The sequence below is a fragment of the Rhipicephalus microplus genome, chromosome X, assembly GCF_043290135.1.
Source record: "Rhipicephalus microplus isolate Deutch F79 chromosome X, USDA_Rmic, whole genome shotgun sequence".
In the NCBI taxonomy this organism is placed as follows: Eukaryota; Metazoa; Arthropoda; class Arachnida; order Ixodida; family Ixodidae; genus Rhipicephalus; species Rhipicephalus microplus.
Genome location: NC_134710.1, coordinates 330,738,556 through 330,755,659, shown reverse-complemented (window position 1 = coordinate 330,755,659; position 17,104 = coordinate 330,738,556). Strand labels below are relative to the sequence as shown.

At 45.2% G+C, this 17,104-nt stretch overlaps 1 protein-coding gene across 1 annotated transcript in view; it reads left to right on the top strand.

Moving 5' to 3' along the window:
* Positions 1-10,863, top strand: part of LOC142776281 (protein qui-1-like) — a 316,351-nt gene extending 305,488 nt beyond the window's left edge. The window contains exon 24 of the mRNA XM_075879661.1: positions 3,005-10,863. Within this exon, the coding sequence (XP_075735776.1) occupies positions 3,005-3,573 (569 nt within the window). The 3' untranslated portion in view covers positions 3,574-10,863. The remainder of the gene's footprint in view (positions 1-3,004) is intronic.
* The last annotated feature ends 6,241 nt before the right edge of the window (positions 10,864-17,104 follow it).

Here is a 17,104-nt window from a genome sequence, read left to right as displayed (position 1 = left end):
AATGTGCAGGAATATATTATTGCCTCAACCACAGTCAATCGCACAGGCGCTTACCGTAGGCCACACTTGGTTGAGGTACATGTTCATAAACTCCGTATCCCTGGGGACGTGGACTGAGTAAAGGTCTCGTTGGCGTTTGCAGCCAAGCATGGAAGTATGCTGGGCAGCACAAACGCCATTCGCAGCGGTGCAGTAACGGGCGCAGTCAGCAATAATGTTTAAGTATTGGCGCCACGCGATGCCCGTGGTCCTTGCACGGCGCCCAACCAAAGAGGCAATACTTCAGGACATGTTATCGGTAATTTCTGCTTCAATGACATGCTGTCATGAAACTGATGTTGGAAAAGCGTTCACAATGCGTTCGATAACTCAGTTAGCCAAGGGAAGAGCGAATGGGCCGAACGAGATAGTTTAAAGCAATGGCGCTGAGCAACAAGTATTTCGTACCGCCACCATAAACACTCGTCGGTATCCACGTTTTTATCAAGATGGTTAGCACAGGCTCAAGCACAGCATCTCCGCATTCGTGAATAGTTAGTGGGAACTCTTTAGCATAACAAGAGAATGAAAGTAAGGGGGACAGGTCAGCCGGAATTATATGCATCCGAGTCTTATCTGAACCAAACCCTAAAGAATTCGTTCCACGCATCTGAGGCCAATACGATGTTATCACGTTGCTAGGAAAGAATGAGTGCAATCGCTTTTCTCTGCACGAAAGTTTACTCCCAGAACCGGTCGCAGTTAGACGAAAGGAGTTCATCTGAAGCTTGTCGAGATACTTTCTTAATCTTTGGTAAAGACGAAAAACTAAATTCTCTACTTCTGAAATTCGGTCCACCTTCTCATACTAAGCTTTTGGTCATCACGAGGGGACGCTAACTGGTTTCGATATTAGCTTGCTATTGACAAGTAAAATTAAATTATTTATGTGCATTGAAAAGCTGCCATTTTCGATATAGTCTCCTTCCACAGCAACATAACTGTCCCAGAGTACCCTGCAACCTCGCGAACGTGCCCTATATGTCTAGTTTTCCTGAACGAGTCAGCACTTCTTACTTTATATTTATTTTATTTTTTCAGTTCGAGTTCATTTCAAGCAATCCTGTAAACTAACAACCTTTGAGCTCGTTTGTTAATATGTTAATTACGTGAAGAAATTGACATAAGCAGTGATCCATGTCTAGCGAATAGGTTAAATCATGTTTCTTGCCGACAAAGAACTGAAGAGCAGCTAGACAGGGTGTTCTGGCGTCGTTCAGCATCCAGCACCCCGAGAGCAGCGGGTCGCTTTCGACCCAGAACATAGCAGCAAAGTTTACTCTGAGTGAACTGGCAAGTTGGGACGAATTCTTTTCGTACAGAGCCCTGGGTGCCTGAAAAAAATATATGGGCGAGCAGTTTGTGGAGCCTTGCTTTTTTTCTGCAACTCAGCCAAGGGTAGTTTTTATTTCTTTTTAGTTGGTTTATTCACCATTTGTTGACGTGCATTCTATGACGGAAACGAAGTGAGTAAATTTTTCGTGGACACCGTCACGTAACAGCTTTCTGTAAGAGAAATATCCACATATATGAATGAAAATCTTTGCGAAGATTACCCGGGGTATTCCTCTATTACCTCTGTGGACTTTGAGGTCACACTTCATGTAAAATGCTTTCTTCCAAGTAATAATAGGACCACTTCATGCTTATATTGATTACTGTTCTTTCACAAGTACACTTCAGCTTTTGATTCCTTGCCAACGCACAACAGCCCCTAGCACAATGCCTTACGGCATATATGTTGCATGCGGCTCCAGTTTTTGTCGTCGCCTGCGCCTTTTTTTTCAGCTCTTGTGGTTTATTCACTGTATATAGTGTGTTACCAATTGGCCCGCCATTGTCAACCATAGACACCATGCATGTAAATGCTGCTAAGAACCTTGAATTGTAAACACTCAATCTGCACATTATTGAGCATGTTTCTTGTCTAGAATCGTCTAGTGCCACTGCACCTGTTAGTAAGCAATACTGCACCAGGACATATGGCTCTGACGTAAGTCAGCCAACGGAACTTCTTTATACATCGTGGCGCGGAGGGCGTGTGCCACACAATAAAAGGCACCTATCGGGAAGGCGCAACATTTCCATGCAGGTGCTTCTTTTACTTTGTGACGCAAGATTTACGAAAGCGACAAGTTGCTACATGCAACTAGTTTATCGTTTTTTTTTATGTGGAGGCGATGTATTTCGCCTTGCTCATGTGAAATTTGCGCGACTTATTTTGCTTTTCGAATCACATCATCATTATCTGAAACTGGGCTACTTTCATAGTGTATAATCTCTCTTTCTTTCTTTCATAACAGAACGCCCAAAACTTGCATAGTATGCTTCCAGCGTAGTGTGCACTTCGACCCGTGTCACATTTTTCCCATGCTTGTGTGGCGAGTGCCGCCTCAGCAGGGTTTTCACTAAACGGCGCATTCAGCACATCGATCGTGTTAACAATTCACGCTTCTTGAAGTTTATTTCTCTATTTTATTCGGCAGGCTCGCGATAGCTAAATTTAAATCTCTGATCTCAAAGGAAACGTGCACGTATAGGTTGCATTGAGAAAACGCTTATGCCTAGTAATATATTTTATTCAATGGAGACTGTAGTTAGTAATTTGGCAGCAGTATCGTTGTTTTCAGGTATCTTAGGAGGAATTATTCTGATATCAAATCACAGTGCCCGCCGATGGCGCAGCTCAAGCACAGTAGATGTTTTCACTCACTAAGCCAGATTTTACGGCTTATGTTGTGCTTCGTTGTGTGGCAAACTCGCTCAGGTGGCGCTCAAACTGCTTCGTGTCAGATAACCACTTCATTGCGCCTTGCACTTGTTGCCTCATGGCGACATGGCGCGCTTTTTTCTCTGTCTTTTTTTTTACTGTCGGACGTTCGCTTCGCGGCGATTGCCCTTTCCCGCACCTGGCCTCTCCATTTTTGCCAGTAGCAGTATAGAAACGAGCGTGACATGGTCGCAGGAGGGCACCCCCTGCGCGGCGTGGTACCCAAGCGGGTCCTGCTGCGGGGCAACCTGAAGCGGGAGCAATCCTTCGACTCCTTCTACTGGGACCTGCGCGCCCAGTCACCCAAGCACGAAACGGCCGCGGCCACCGACGACTTCCGCGCCAGCAAACCGCTGTCGCCGTTCGGCTCCCGCGAGCACCTACAGCTGACCGGTGGTGCGGGAGGCGGCGCAGCTGTCTGGAATGGTGGCCTGGGTCGGGGACCCCGCGCCGCCGCGCCTGGCGCTCATGCCGGTGATCTGGGCCTGCAGCCGAAGCCCAAGCTGCCCAAGCACAAGATCCTTAAGAAGCAGCAGAGCATGTTCGCCTGCTTTCCCGAGTTCACGCAGCAGACGCCGCCCACGCTGCTGTCGCCCGTGGCGCCCAAGGAACTGGTTGAGAAGAAGGAGCTCTCCAAGCCGGGACGCACAGCCGGCGTCCTTCTCCCGCGCACAAACAGCGTCGAGGAGGCACCCGAGCCGGCTGCGCGAGACCCCGGCCCCGAGAACACGGTCACCGGATCGGCCATCTGCGCCCTCATGTGAACACCCTGTCCACGCGCCTACTTCCTCCTCGACAAGCAGCCGCATGCCGAGCCTGGCCGAATGGCTGCCACCCTCCCATTCGCCCCTCCACGGACGCCTTTATGACAAAGGAAAAACAATGTGTGCTACGGCAACTAAATGGTGGCATCGGCCCTGCGGAAACTTACTCAGAGCTCACCATCGCATCCCGGAGCTATCCGCACGGCGGCCCAAATCACATTTCTATGTACCGCCGCACGCCTGCTGCCACGCCTGAAATTGAGCTGTCTGTCTAGCCAGCGTGGAGTATAAGCAATATATAGTGCATCACTCGGAAACCTCACCACGTTGCCGACAGGCAGCTGGGCACCCGGGCAGGTCACACGCTCGCATTTCTGTCACGAGTCGTCACTGCCAAGAGCTGTCGAGGACTGCTGGTGTCGAGAGCCGAATCTGGGTGCGCAAGTGGCACCACATTGCGATACTGCCCAGTGAGAACGTATTTTTTAGTCGAAACAAACAGCGACGCAAGGGTAATTCGAGCCAAGCACATGCGTTGAATCAGAACAAGTCGGGTTGATGACAACACAGTGACGATCATGGCATCTCAAAGAGTGACACCAGCGGAGTAGAGAGCACTTTAGTGTAATGTGTTTTTTGTTTGCTAGAGCATCTTCCTTCCAGTCGCCAAAGCATATTTACTGATATAAGATTTTTTTTTACTTAGCTTGACATACCAAAACCCGCCTGGTCGTTACTCGTATCGCGCAAACACAGTGAAAACAAAAATTCAGAACTAAGTACCACCGTGTGCGCGTGACTCCATAAGGTATTTCATGTCGGATGTCGTTGTCAGGCCGGCGTATAAAATCAACTAATTAGTCACTCTAAGCTGTCAGAAGTAAAGCTCCTATATGTCGATCTTTTCAGTATATTTGCCCAGAGCAATGAGCTTTAGGAAATAGCCACTGCAATTACGTGAATACCTGGTGTGAAATGTTCCAGTGGCTGCTTATCAGAGAGTCTCCAACAGTCTACATTGAATCCCGCCTGACGCGTTGTTGGAGTGTGATACTTATATTTCAGTGTGAGCACCTGACCTTGCACAGCAAACGCTCCGGCTCGAGCACATTTTCACTATGCACACTATGTTCACCGCTGCACCATTGTATGTTCCTTCTACAGCCTAAGCACAAACTGTTGTCAAGACCTGCACGATAAAAAAAAACAAGATTTTACCGAACATTAACCTACACCGTGAACTTTGAGAGCCGATTATTGTATCATAGATAACTGAAAGTAAAACCTTTGTACTCGAATGGCCTTCCACGTTCCTGTAAACACACATCAATACACTGTAAAAAACACACAGACAGAGACACACTGGTGATGCAATTTTCTAAGTTCAGCTTCATATGTCGATGCCTGTAGACAAAACGTTTTTTCTGAGAGCTATTTGGTCCTTACAGTGGTTGTGTTCGTATTCGTGTCTTAGCTCCTTGAACACTAGTCAAACATTTGCTCAATGTTTGTCGTGCGCTTGCAATCTGGCTTCATTGAAAGCGGACCTTTCCAGCAAGTACCAAGCATATTTTGTATACTACTCCCTCCTCTGCGTATGTGTGCATAAATGTACAAAGTTTTGTGCTGATTTCTGCACAAGTGGGTTGATTCTTCATTGGCTCTTGTCCTGATCGGCCACTCTTTCAGTCAGCTTGGGAAAGTCGAATAACTGCAGGGTAATAAATTCTGACCGGGGGACTCGGATTATGAGTCAAGGGAATAAGGTAATATATTATGTACATGCCTAAAACGGAGAACCAGCAAAACATTTCCTCTTGTATTTCTCTAATATTTGCGAATGTGCATACATGTGGCATATCATATTTGTTGTACACTCTTGTGTAATGAATTCGTATTCAACTTTATGTATCGTTACACCTTGGGCTTATGAAGAGTGTGTAGGTGTTACTTGGCCGCCTATGCTTCGCAAATTAGGCGCAGAAGACATGTCTTTAGCACCCGAGAAGAAAAATGCATAGGCGCAGTGAATAGTGATGTTTACCTTGTGTTGAAATCCGTAGTGTGCGTGCCCTTTTGAAAGTGCTTCTTGTTAGGCTGGCGTGCTTGTACTCTCGCAGACATTTGTTCCCTAGTTTAAGCATGTGTTCTCGTTGACGGCGCCTTGGCGCTGTCTGTGAACCCAGGCGAGGCGCTATCGTGGTCGCCATGAAGGTACCAGACTGCGTGCTCCTCTGGAACCACGGTGGTCATTATGTATACGGTTAATTTGTACCCTAACAGTACCTGACGTTTTGTCGTCCATTAGTGGGTGTTCTTTGATGTTACTGTCTTCGTTGCAGGTGAGAATTCGTACACCATTGTGATCCCTGCGTTAACGAGAGTCGTGCTGAGTGACACGTACGCAGCACGAGGATCAGTTTTGTTAAGCCCGGGCGTCTTCAGTTTGTATTGCTCCCAAGTCTTGATTCAATTTGTCTTTCTGTGCAGTGTCATCCCCGATCAATTCATTGTTTCCTTCACGTATGAGAAATACAGATGTTGGGGTTTGCTTCGTTCTTTGTTTATTCATTTACTTACGTCTCTTTTAGTGAGTGTGTGGTGAGCCCGCTGTCGCGTTTGTGGCCAGATTTTCACGTCCACAGACGGTGTTGCGTACAGAGTGACAATATAAGTGTGTATACGTATTTCTTTACGGAACTTTTCCCCCTTCATGCAGCAGCCCACGAGTGCGGCGGCTGTGACAGGCAAAATGCCCAAACATAACGCGTAGGGAATGGCGCTACTTTTGCACCATACCACTGTCCTCTAGTTAGAAGCCAACTGTTCCCGTCAGGCGGTGTGCCTGCTTCACGCCGCCGAGCTTACAACTGTAGCTTAGCGAACACACTCTTGAGACTGCGTGCACAGGTGCGGAAATTCGGTGTTTCACAGGAGCGCAGACCCCGCCCTTTGCATCAGCATCGGAGGCGCAGCTAACTCCATTTGTGTCATACCTGATCCCGAAAGGCTGGGCACATCGTCCGCTGGGCGCGACCACCCGCTGTGCCTCCGATATACCCTCTCGCCCACCGCGGCCACATAAAGCAATTAGAGCGGTAGACGTTACACCTATGACATGTGATCTCCGCCTTAACTTTTATGCGTGCTGCATTCTTGAGGTGAAAATACTTCGTTCTTGTTTTCTACACACCCTTTCGTACGAGACGCTTCGCTGTTTTTTTGTCGCTGTCTGGATGACCTTGCGGATACATTTTTGCGTGTAGCATTGCAAAATACAATAAACCATCCCCATGACATTGCGTGTGTGCCCGTAGAGACACGGACAGCGTTGGAAACTGCGCATAATGACCTCATCGCTTGCTTTCTCTCAAACTGTCAAATTTCTTTGTTGTCTTTGACCATATAGGGATCGAAAAGGGTACAAGATAAAAGAGTGTCAGAGTCTCCCTGAACAAACAAGCTATCGTAGATCGTGCTGAAAAGCTGCAGTCACGTGCAAAATTTTTTGTGATGCCTTGGGACCACCTGAAACATAAGGCTATAGCTTCTCAAATTATGTGTCAAGTGCTATTTAGAATACTCTTGTACTAACTAATTAGTCCTCGAATGAATCATAGCTGCTTCAATCGCACCTGGAATGACTGATGAACATGCATTTAAAGTCTCTTCCTTACACAATCTACCCCCACAGCTCCACCCCTTCCTTTTTGCATCAACGCAGAGATGAAGGCTTTTCTATGGAGTCCGGCTTTCAATGCCGCCTTTAAGACAGGCGAAACGGCGCAATGTGGCAACGGTTGAGTGCGTGACTATTGCACCCAGCACTCCTATTTTGGCTTCTTGGGTGGGAAACCCTGGTGCGCGAAGCTACTAATCATTGAGGAAGCCCACGTGGATTTTTATCTGGCTGCGCCAGTAATAAATACAGAGGTCTGAACGCATAGACATAGTATTTCAACGTGTGATTCACAGCGTTGAGAGTGCACGACCTTATATTGCTCAGCCTTCGAAACCCGTGGTTGCTATGTGATGTGTCTCCTACGTTTTGATCTGTTTATTTTTGTGCTAAATGTTCTCACATACATCAGTTCACGTCGGATTTTATTGGGCTTTCGGAGGGACGAATGTTGCAGCCTCGGCACCTTTACTCCTGGCTAAGTAAAAAAAAAACACAGCACAAGAATAGTTGGAGCGATGCTACAATGTCTCTCGTGCCTCAGCGATGATTGTCCTAAAATGTGCTAAATATAGAAAACTCCCCTATAATGCCTAAAAGTTGAATGAACATAAATGACACAACAAAAGTGAAATCTACCTGAAGTCAGCGATACATTTAACAGCCAACTTACCCATTACTTACAGTAAATCACTAAGTATATTTTCAGTTGATTGAGACACTTTACGTAGGAAGTATGTGTGTGAGTATAGCTGACTTCGAAGACACACAACCCGTTGTCAACCGTAAATATGGATATTGAAGAGCAAAAAATAAAGCACGAATGTTCATTTTTACTGTTGTATACTTAAAGGGTCCCGGCCACACTTTTTGAACGGGGTGAGAAAACGCTGTGGACTTGCATAACGCAACCGTGAAAACGTGAGCCAAATATCTTTGCGCTGAATCCCGCCTGGAAGTTGCAATTTGTTACCACAGGCAGCGAAAACGGTATTGCTCAACCCTCCGCCGACTATGCCGCAAGCGGGAAAGCAAGCGAGCGCGACAGCTATTAGCCAACGTCATGAACTGTCCCGGAGGCTATAAGTCAACTGTCTCGGAGGCCAGTCTGTTGTCTAGGAGGCCTTTGTTTGTAGGTATGTACCACTGTAGAGTTTTCTAAACATAGCTAGAGGAGACTCTCGCGCTGTGATTGTTCAGCGACCATCGGAATGTTGGGTAGTACATGGATATGGCTAGTCTCCGTGCTTGAGGGCTGCAAACGCACTTGTGGCTTTCTTTACAGGAGTGGTTTGGCTTTGTTTTGAATAAAAGAACGAACCATTTTGAATTTCGTGACCCGATTCGAATTGGTGAGTCTGAGGGTTAAGGTAGTGAAGTGCAAGTGCTGAACGTTTGCTGATTGTTATTTCGTGACAAAGCAGCTCCGAGCCACGCGAAGCCAAACAGAGCCGAAAGTACGAAAATTAGCCGAATCCAAACCCATCATTTTCGTGCTGGCTGAAGCACAGTGCGTTGCAGCTCCCATGGACACAAGCGCCAGAGTTCTCTCTGGTGTATCCATAGAAAACTCTATGTGTACCACGACCACCCACAGGGCGCCACGTCACCACTCACGTGTAAATCAAAAGTATCGGCATGACGGCTGAAAAAAATAAAAAGAGAATTTTCCAGTTCAGAACATGCGTCAATGTTAACTTCGAGCTGCGCATCACCCCCTTGCCATTCATTCCTCAGTAACTTACAATGCGATCGCGGAAGTCAAAGAGCAAATGCGTTCGGATCGTTCGCTCATACTCAGACGCACTCGAAAACTTTTGCGGCAGGATATTCATGATGAAACGGAGGCCACTAGTAAAATGATCCTCTGACAGCTTAGAAAGGTCTAGCGGGGCATCTTCAAAAAAAGGAGAAGCAACTATCGCACAGAAACGCAGCATAAAAACCAACTTGTGGTACCAAATATTCGGCGATATCGCTAAAAAGTTGTGGAGCTAACACAGCGAGCTTCGACCAGGGGTCTCCGCATTATCGAGCGGCAACTTGCTCAACACGCCGTCAACCAAACTGAACGAAATGGCTGTTTCAAAAACTCTTGACGAATCCGACGTAGTAACAAAGATCTGCCCCATTCCTGAGGCGATACAATCGATTCACCGTTGCTACTGAGAAAGCGAAAACACGAGTCCAAACGGACAAAGCTTAAACTTACAACGCATGAAAACATCCTTCGTTGACGCTAGTGGGCATGCAATCCACGCAGCCATCTAACAGGTGCATCACGACTCTCAGCTTTTTCTTCTTCTTATTTACGTACTGAAGGGCACAACGTGACACAACTGTACATTTCATGTCGTTAAACGTAGCTTCAGACAACTGGTTGGAACATCTTTCTAAGCTTGTTGATGTTCAAGAAAGTGAGTTCTTGTCTGGCGCAGCAGTGTTTGTCCATATTCACTGACAGACCCCCTTCAAGATGTTTTTCTTCAATGTAAACTGCTGCCGAGTCGTGATAAATGCGCATGAGCCACCTGTTTTGATTGCCTGCCATTTTACTCTTACTACAGCGTTTTACATGAGATTTCTTTGTAGGCTGCACTATCCTCGATGCCGGCCTAGATTTTTTTGTGTGTTTTTTGGGCCAGGTTGCACTTTCTCAATTTGACGAGCGTAGTCCGAACATGCTAGTCACGGTCTAGTTTCGGATTTCGTTGCAATAATTCACACTACTACTGTTTCGCACACATATCTACGCTAACTTTTCATTAATTTCTTCAGTCAAGGTTGCTGTTGGTGCCATTTTGTTGTCCCATACGGGCCTAGGAGACCCCTGGTCGTCTTATTGTTGCTAAGGTATAGTCAGAGAGTAGCAGCCAAATCTAAAGCTGAATCCCCTAGTCTCCCATTGAGTGAGAAGCCCTCAATAAAGTCCACGTTCTCAAAGCATTTTGCCTACTTGTTGGCTCTTTGAAAGCTTTTTTGGAATGAAATAAGACCGTATCAGTTGAGGGGCAAAATAAATGACTATTTTCTTAACTAGAGTTTTCTTTCGTTTTTCTTGATCGAGTAATAGGTTAGTTTCGCAACGATTCGCAGCAATACATCTTGTCACAAAAGTCATGCTGATTGTACTACAACGTGCGAAGTCATCGTTCGCGTAATTTATTGTTGTTCCTCGCTTGGAACAATAGTGGTTGTTTTTTTTGTTTTTGTTTTTTCTAAACTTACGTATTGTGAAGTGTCGATTAATAATCTCTTAAAAAATGGATGTCTATATCTATTTCTCACTATAGCCCGTGAAAAAAAAATTTCTTACAAACGCCACATGTTGTTCATCGCTGTGTTTTCCTTGTATGAAGGTGTATTTACGAGATAGCAAGAAAAATGTGATGAAAAAGTTATTCCTTTGTGGTCACTAAACACCCATGATTGTTTGTTTTCCCGTGTATGCGGTTTGTTATCCCTGATGTAGCACGCACCATTATTGTCATACGCGACGCAAAGTAGAAGCCATTGAAGCGCACCGGACCGCCAGGTGGGTGACATTTTCCACGTTTATGTATAGCTGGATCCTTGATAAATGGAGTAATAAACATGATGTTTTTACGAAACGTTGCCTCTTGCGTGGCTCTTTTTTATGCCTTTTTTTCTTCCCTGTGTCTCATAGTCATTTTTTCTTCACCGGTACTAGGATTCAATAAGCCAAGCAAAGCAAGAAAAAAAGTTATGAATCCATCCAGCTTTCGCGGGTGCATACGTTTATGCCGCTTCATTACAACAGCCACTCAACATTGCTAATTCTCTCGGTGATCGCAATCAGTGCGGAGCCCAATCATCGCGATGCTACCATAGTCCGTTTATTGTACCTTTTTACTGCATACTTCGTTTACATTACGCATTAAGCAATTCTTTACGAGTGATGTTTCGTACTACGCTGAAGAATTCCCATCCAGAAACATGAAAAATCCCTATTTCGGAGACCTTTCCCTGCAAATGTTGACGAAATTCTCAACATATTTCTCTGCACTACGTACTAATTGCCACCCTCATCCATGCACACACATACTATAGTTACACATATCTAACGTGCTGGCGACATTTGAAATCATGTCTAGCCTCTCCACTGCTGCACAACAAAAGCACGACTGTGTTAATTCATATACTGTTAGTGCACTCCACATTGTGGGCTTCAAGTCTAACACCAATAGTGAACTACAAATTGCTCCGCGTAAATATCAAAAACAAATTTTAAAGACTATGCTTGCGTGGTACAGTGCACCAGAACCGACAGCAGACGAACGCGCACTGCGACCGCTAATTATTGGTTGTAAAAGAAGAATTGAACCATCTTCTGAAATTCTCTGCAATATCACGAAGATTCCCACTCTCCCTTTCTCTCAAAACAACAGAGGAAAATTCCCTGAAAAAGAGAAAATTCCCTGCATGAAAAATCACTGTCTGTACGTCTAGTACACTCAAGTTTCGCTTAAACTGTCGGCCGTTCGACGTTTATGACAAACAGTTGCAGTTGTCGCAAACCATCCACAAGCGGGCACAATCGGTTATTGCCACTTCGCCGCCTTGATGAGATCAAACTTTCAGCTGTTGCCCCCCCCCCTCTTTATTAAGTGGTTAGACTGCCTATAACCTGTGAAAATAGAGAGCTGACGTTATTCCTCTCTTCTCAGTGTCCGCTAATAGCGACATTGTCGCAAGAAGTGAATGCATTTATAGGGACCCTGAAACACTTTTTTCAAGTAACCATGAAATGAATTCATTGGCACAACTTATTGCCTCACGAATTCAACGCCACAAAAATTGTCCAGTGTGAGTGAAGTTACAAAGATTTGTCGCATGCTGCAATTGCATTCTCTTTTCTCGTCCCGACGAAAGCACCGAGTGCTAAGCAGAGAGGGATGGCAGGGGCAAAGAAAAACGTCACGTGCGCCTCGTGACTTTTAGAATGTTCTTTTTTTTTCTGTGAATGCGCGGCTTTGTCAGTGTGATCGCGCACGCACGCGTGAACAAGTAGCAGCCTCCCGCAGCGAACTCTGTAACGACCAAGCTCGCCATGTCCAAATCAGCCAATGTCTGATAAAAGAGATTGCTACGAGTGGTTTTTGGGAGTTTTCCGTGATTTGTCGAGACAACAGAAAGCAACTTTTAGCCGACTTTGATAATTTGTTATCGATTCTAGGCCGCGTACTGTGCTATAATATTTGGCTCGCGTGTTGTCGGGAGCCTCTACTACCGATTGGTAGCGTTTTCTGACCATGCTCAAAAAGTGTTGCAGGGCCCCTTTAACCGTGCTGACGGCTAGCACTGTATCACGCGTGCCCAGAATGCGCTTAGCCTTGCTCCCATTTCAGGCCTTCAGGCTTGTGTGATAAAGAAAAACTTGCGCCTGTGCGCTGCCCGGCTTTCATTCACGAACTACCCATATTCAGAGGCTGTCTGTAAGTATCGATAAATGATTGTACAAAATGAGATAGTTATTCGTCGTTGAAAAATTGACTTCCTAACTTCGATGAAAACTTGGGCGTAATTGCATTGGAATCATTTACAGCAGCGGCTCGTAATTGTTGCTCCGAAGAATATTCTCTCTTGATAATAGTCAATGTACTGTATAAACCATTGGAGACTAATCACGGTCGAAATGCGTTAGAATGCTAGAAATTGAGCCTTTTTAGCGCTTCCAAAAAAGAGCATTAAATCCGTAAAAGAAATACTATAAATTGTATCACTCCACACATTACCCATAGATAACATTTGTGACATGGCAATGTCCGCAACTCATTGATGTGAGCTGAAATGCAAAAGCAGCCACGCACAGTGGATTTCGATGCACATCAAACCACCCTCTGTGGTCAAAACTAATCGGGAGTCTCTTGTTATCGTATGCCCGGTATATCGCTGTCTCAGCACGTAAAACCCACGAATTCTTTTTGGTTTTTCTGAATAATTTCTCTACAACACTGACACAGTTTTAGTTAGGTGATGCAATAGTTGGTGGTGTACATATGCGACTTTTAAGTGTTTAGAAATTCATGCTTAATTTTTGCAATGAAGCTGTATAACATGCGGATTTCGTCGTCTATGTAGTGTGAACGTTTGCCAGGATACCGTCGCATAAGGTTGTTTTCATCCATACATGAATTCACGTTAGACTCGTCCACTTGCGTCATAATTGCATGCGGTAGACACGCCACAGTATTCGTTTTAATAATGGAAAGCACCAAACTTGCGTCAAAGCCACGCGATATATGGTGAGGCGTTATAACAAACGCACATGGTGCAGGCTGCATCCGCTCCCTGTAAATAATATATTGTGGTCTTGTGGTTGGAGGAGCCGCAGCTGCCAGGAAGTGGCATATGTAGCGTAATAAGCACGGAATGACGTCTCTGCGCTTTAATATTTTTAAGGGCAAACGACAAAAGACAGGTGTATTTACGATATTTACACGAACAAAATGATCGCGACCACAGCAGCCAAGATGGTGCAAACAGGAGACAACCCGTCCTCCTCTTCTTCGACATTTTGGTGAGTAGCACTCAAATAAATCATGTCCTGGTGCAGTGCATTGAGTTCTCTTGCTGTCAGACATTTTCTGAAGGGCCCTGTATAATTGCTCGAGGCCGGAGCGTTGCCAGGGATCTATTTCAGGGGCAAGTAAAATGTACGTGGAAGGGAGGGGGCTTTATCTATGTGCGTTCGCATGCTCGTATGAGTGCACACACACACACACACACACACATCTATATATATATATTTATAAATATATATATATATATATATATATATATATATATACATTCGACCGTCCTAGGGTTGCAGCCCTAGGACGATCTAGAGCTTCCTCATGTTCTCATATCACATCACGTGATTCCACTGCTTCGCTGGTCAACCAACTTTCAAAACGTCGAGTTAATCCAATAGTTTAATGTACTCAATGAAGTCGCGCGTCTGGCTCTACGTCCGAAAACCGCAATATAGTTATGAGAGACGCGATAGAGTAGAGCTCCGGAACTGACAACTCCCTGGTGTTCCATAACATGCCTAAATCAAAGCGCACGCACCTTCATCGGCATGCATCCACACCGGCATTTCACCTTCATCGACATGTGTCGACACCTACATGTCCCCTTCATCGACTTGCGTCGTCCACAGCCTGAATTCTACCTCGCGATCTTCAGCTCAGCTGTCGAGCAAGATAACCACCAACACTGCGGCGGGTAGCACAATTTTTAAAACGGCACAGTCGGAGCGAAATTCTTTCCTCTTTGCTATCAGCAGTTGCACCATCTGATCAATTGCAGACGAATGCAGCCAGGGCAGAGCTGTGTGGCACAAAGCTACATGGACGACGACATTTAGGCGAGTTGGTGGGGGTTCATGGTTAACCCTTTCAGCCCTGGAATTTTATTTTGGTCGGATACATTTTTGTGCAGGTTTTTCTCGTAAGTAGGACCTCTGAAAATCACAAACGAAAATTGAGCCCGTGGTGCAAGGATCTTTGTAGTAATTAACGTGTCATCAAATTAGGTAATCAGGGCTCAGTGAGTGAAAAATTAGAAAAAATTACTTTTTTTCTGCTAATCAATAGTGTACACAAAACAGAAACGAACGTCTTACTTGTCAGCCTAATACTCACTGATACCACTTCGGTACGTCTTCTCGAAAATGGCGCTTATCCGCTCACTTCAAGGGCCTCGGCTTCAACGAAGACCTCGGTCGTGCTTCTTCTTCTTTGTGGCTGCTACCTCCACAAACAGGCCGTAATATTGATGTCAATCACAGTGGGGTTTATTGAAGAACTATGCCACCAAAAGTTAGCAGTATCGATTACGTTTCCGAGATACTACGAGAAATGTTGTGCGGTGGTGTCAATTGAAACCGCCAGGGCCGAAAGGGTTAAGAACGGCGCAAGAACACGCTACCCCAAACGTCTTAGTGTTCTCTTCGTTTGGTGCCTCGTGTTCTTGAGCCTTTCTTTGTACATGAATTAAAAGTCAGTTATCACACCGACTTTTATTTAACTACAAGAAGACAGTTAAGTGGAAACATGAGAGAGCTATAGGGCTTGCTTCACATAGAGAAGAGATGTTTTTTTTTTCATCTTCTTTTATTATAACCATAAGTGAAGTAACCAACGTGCGCATGTCCCGCGCGACTTTCTACGGCGTGAAGTCTTGAGAAGTCGTCTAGGAAAGCCTTCATCATGAAAAAATAGGATTCAAATACTCGCGTTAGCTTATCGTGGTGTCAGATGAAGCTCTTTATGCAGAAATAACGGTGTTGGCATCAGCGTCGGTGTATTTGGTGGTGAGTGAAAAAAAAAAACTGGTGCCGGAATGTCGCGAAGGACACAAATAATAAAAATAAGGGGCTCGAGCCGGAATCTAACGCAGGCGTTCTATACGGGGCAGTCAGGTGTTCTACCACATGGTGACGCCAGTACTTCAAACTGTTACGAGAAAGAAAATCGTGTACAGGCGATATGTATTGTGAGGAATCTTGAGAAACGTATACCAGGCATCACACCGTGTGAACTGCGCAACAAGTGGGTCATTCACAAGCCCGCTCATTACAAAGCACTCGCTCATACAATTCATCATTATCGTCTGCAAGAGAATCACGAAAACGTGCAAGATGCAGGTGCGTATATGCTTTACGGAAGCACATTTCAAGTACTTCCATAAAACAATGATCAATAATAGTGTTGTCGGCATTTGGCGACTTTACTTGCAGTGAACACTCTAGGATAGTTTAAAACAGCCAGTGTTGTGCACATACATAAGTTTGCTTTCCTCGCGGAGCGGTTCGAGTGGAGAAGCGAAGTCTGGCTAGCAAATGAGAAGACGATGCCAACAGGTTCTGGTTATTCTGTTGGGTTCCATCCAATAATACGAAGCTGAAGCGTCTGCCAAGTCATTTAGAGCACCCATTCGGAAGAAACGGGAATAGTTAGCTTTGCAAACGAGTATAATGAACGTTGAGAAAGTGTTGGCGTAAAGCCCAACGGTTACGACACTTGTCTTTAGAGTGTGGGTGACAGAGGTGAAACGCCGCCTCGGCAAGAAAGCCTATTTTGTCTTATTTCTTTATTCAGTGTACTTCAGCTACACATGATCTCCGTGGTCGATCACGTGGCCTCCCACGCTTTATCTCTCTCAGGAGGCGCCTCCTTTCTCCTTCTTCGGTCACGCGAACTGTTTTAACTAAGCTTGCACATGGTCCGCAAAAAGATGCTTTGCTGCAAAAACTAAGGTCGTCTAGCAAAAACTTTCCATGTTTATTTATTTTCTAGAAGTGTACTAAAACAGGGGAGTGCTCAGAACGGGCTTGAAAAAGTGAAGACCAAACAGGTTCAAGCCGCTTGTCACAGTGCGATCGGTAGTGTGAAATGTGCCGTCGTGTAAGGGTTGCTTGCAGCTCTGCCAAAGTGGTGCAGTGGTGAGTGCCCACTTCTCACCCAAACGCCCCGGCTTCGAATAACCACTCTAGATGGTATTTTTTTCCTTGCGAAGAATTTCTTTTGTACTACAGGCCCTTCGAATATTTTTACTACGTATCTATTTATCTATTATCTGTCTAGCTACGTACGTCTGGGTTCTATCATGATCATCCCCTTATAACTGGGTAGACCAAAATAAGTATGGTAGACTAAGATGGTATGAGTACTATTACTTACTGGTCATGGCACGAAAAATTCAATAGATCCTGTGTACCTTGGGAATCCACGTTATGCGAAGCATGAAGAGGGAACATGACTGTGTTGCAATTTTTATTGAGCTAAACGTTACAAAAAGACGCTAAAGCTATGTACAAATCTTGTACGTCTAGACGTATGT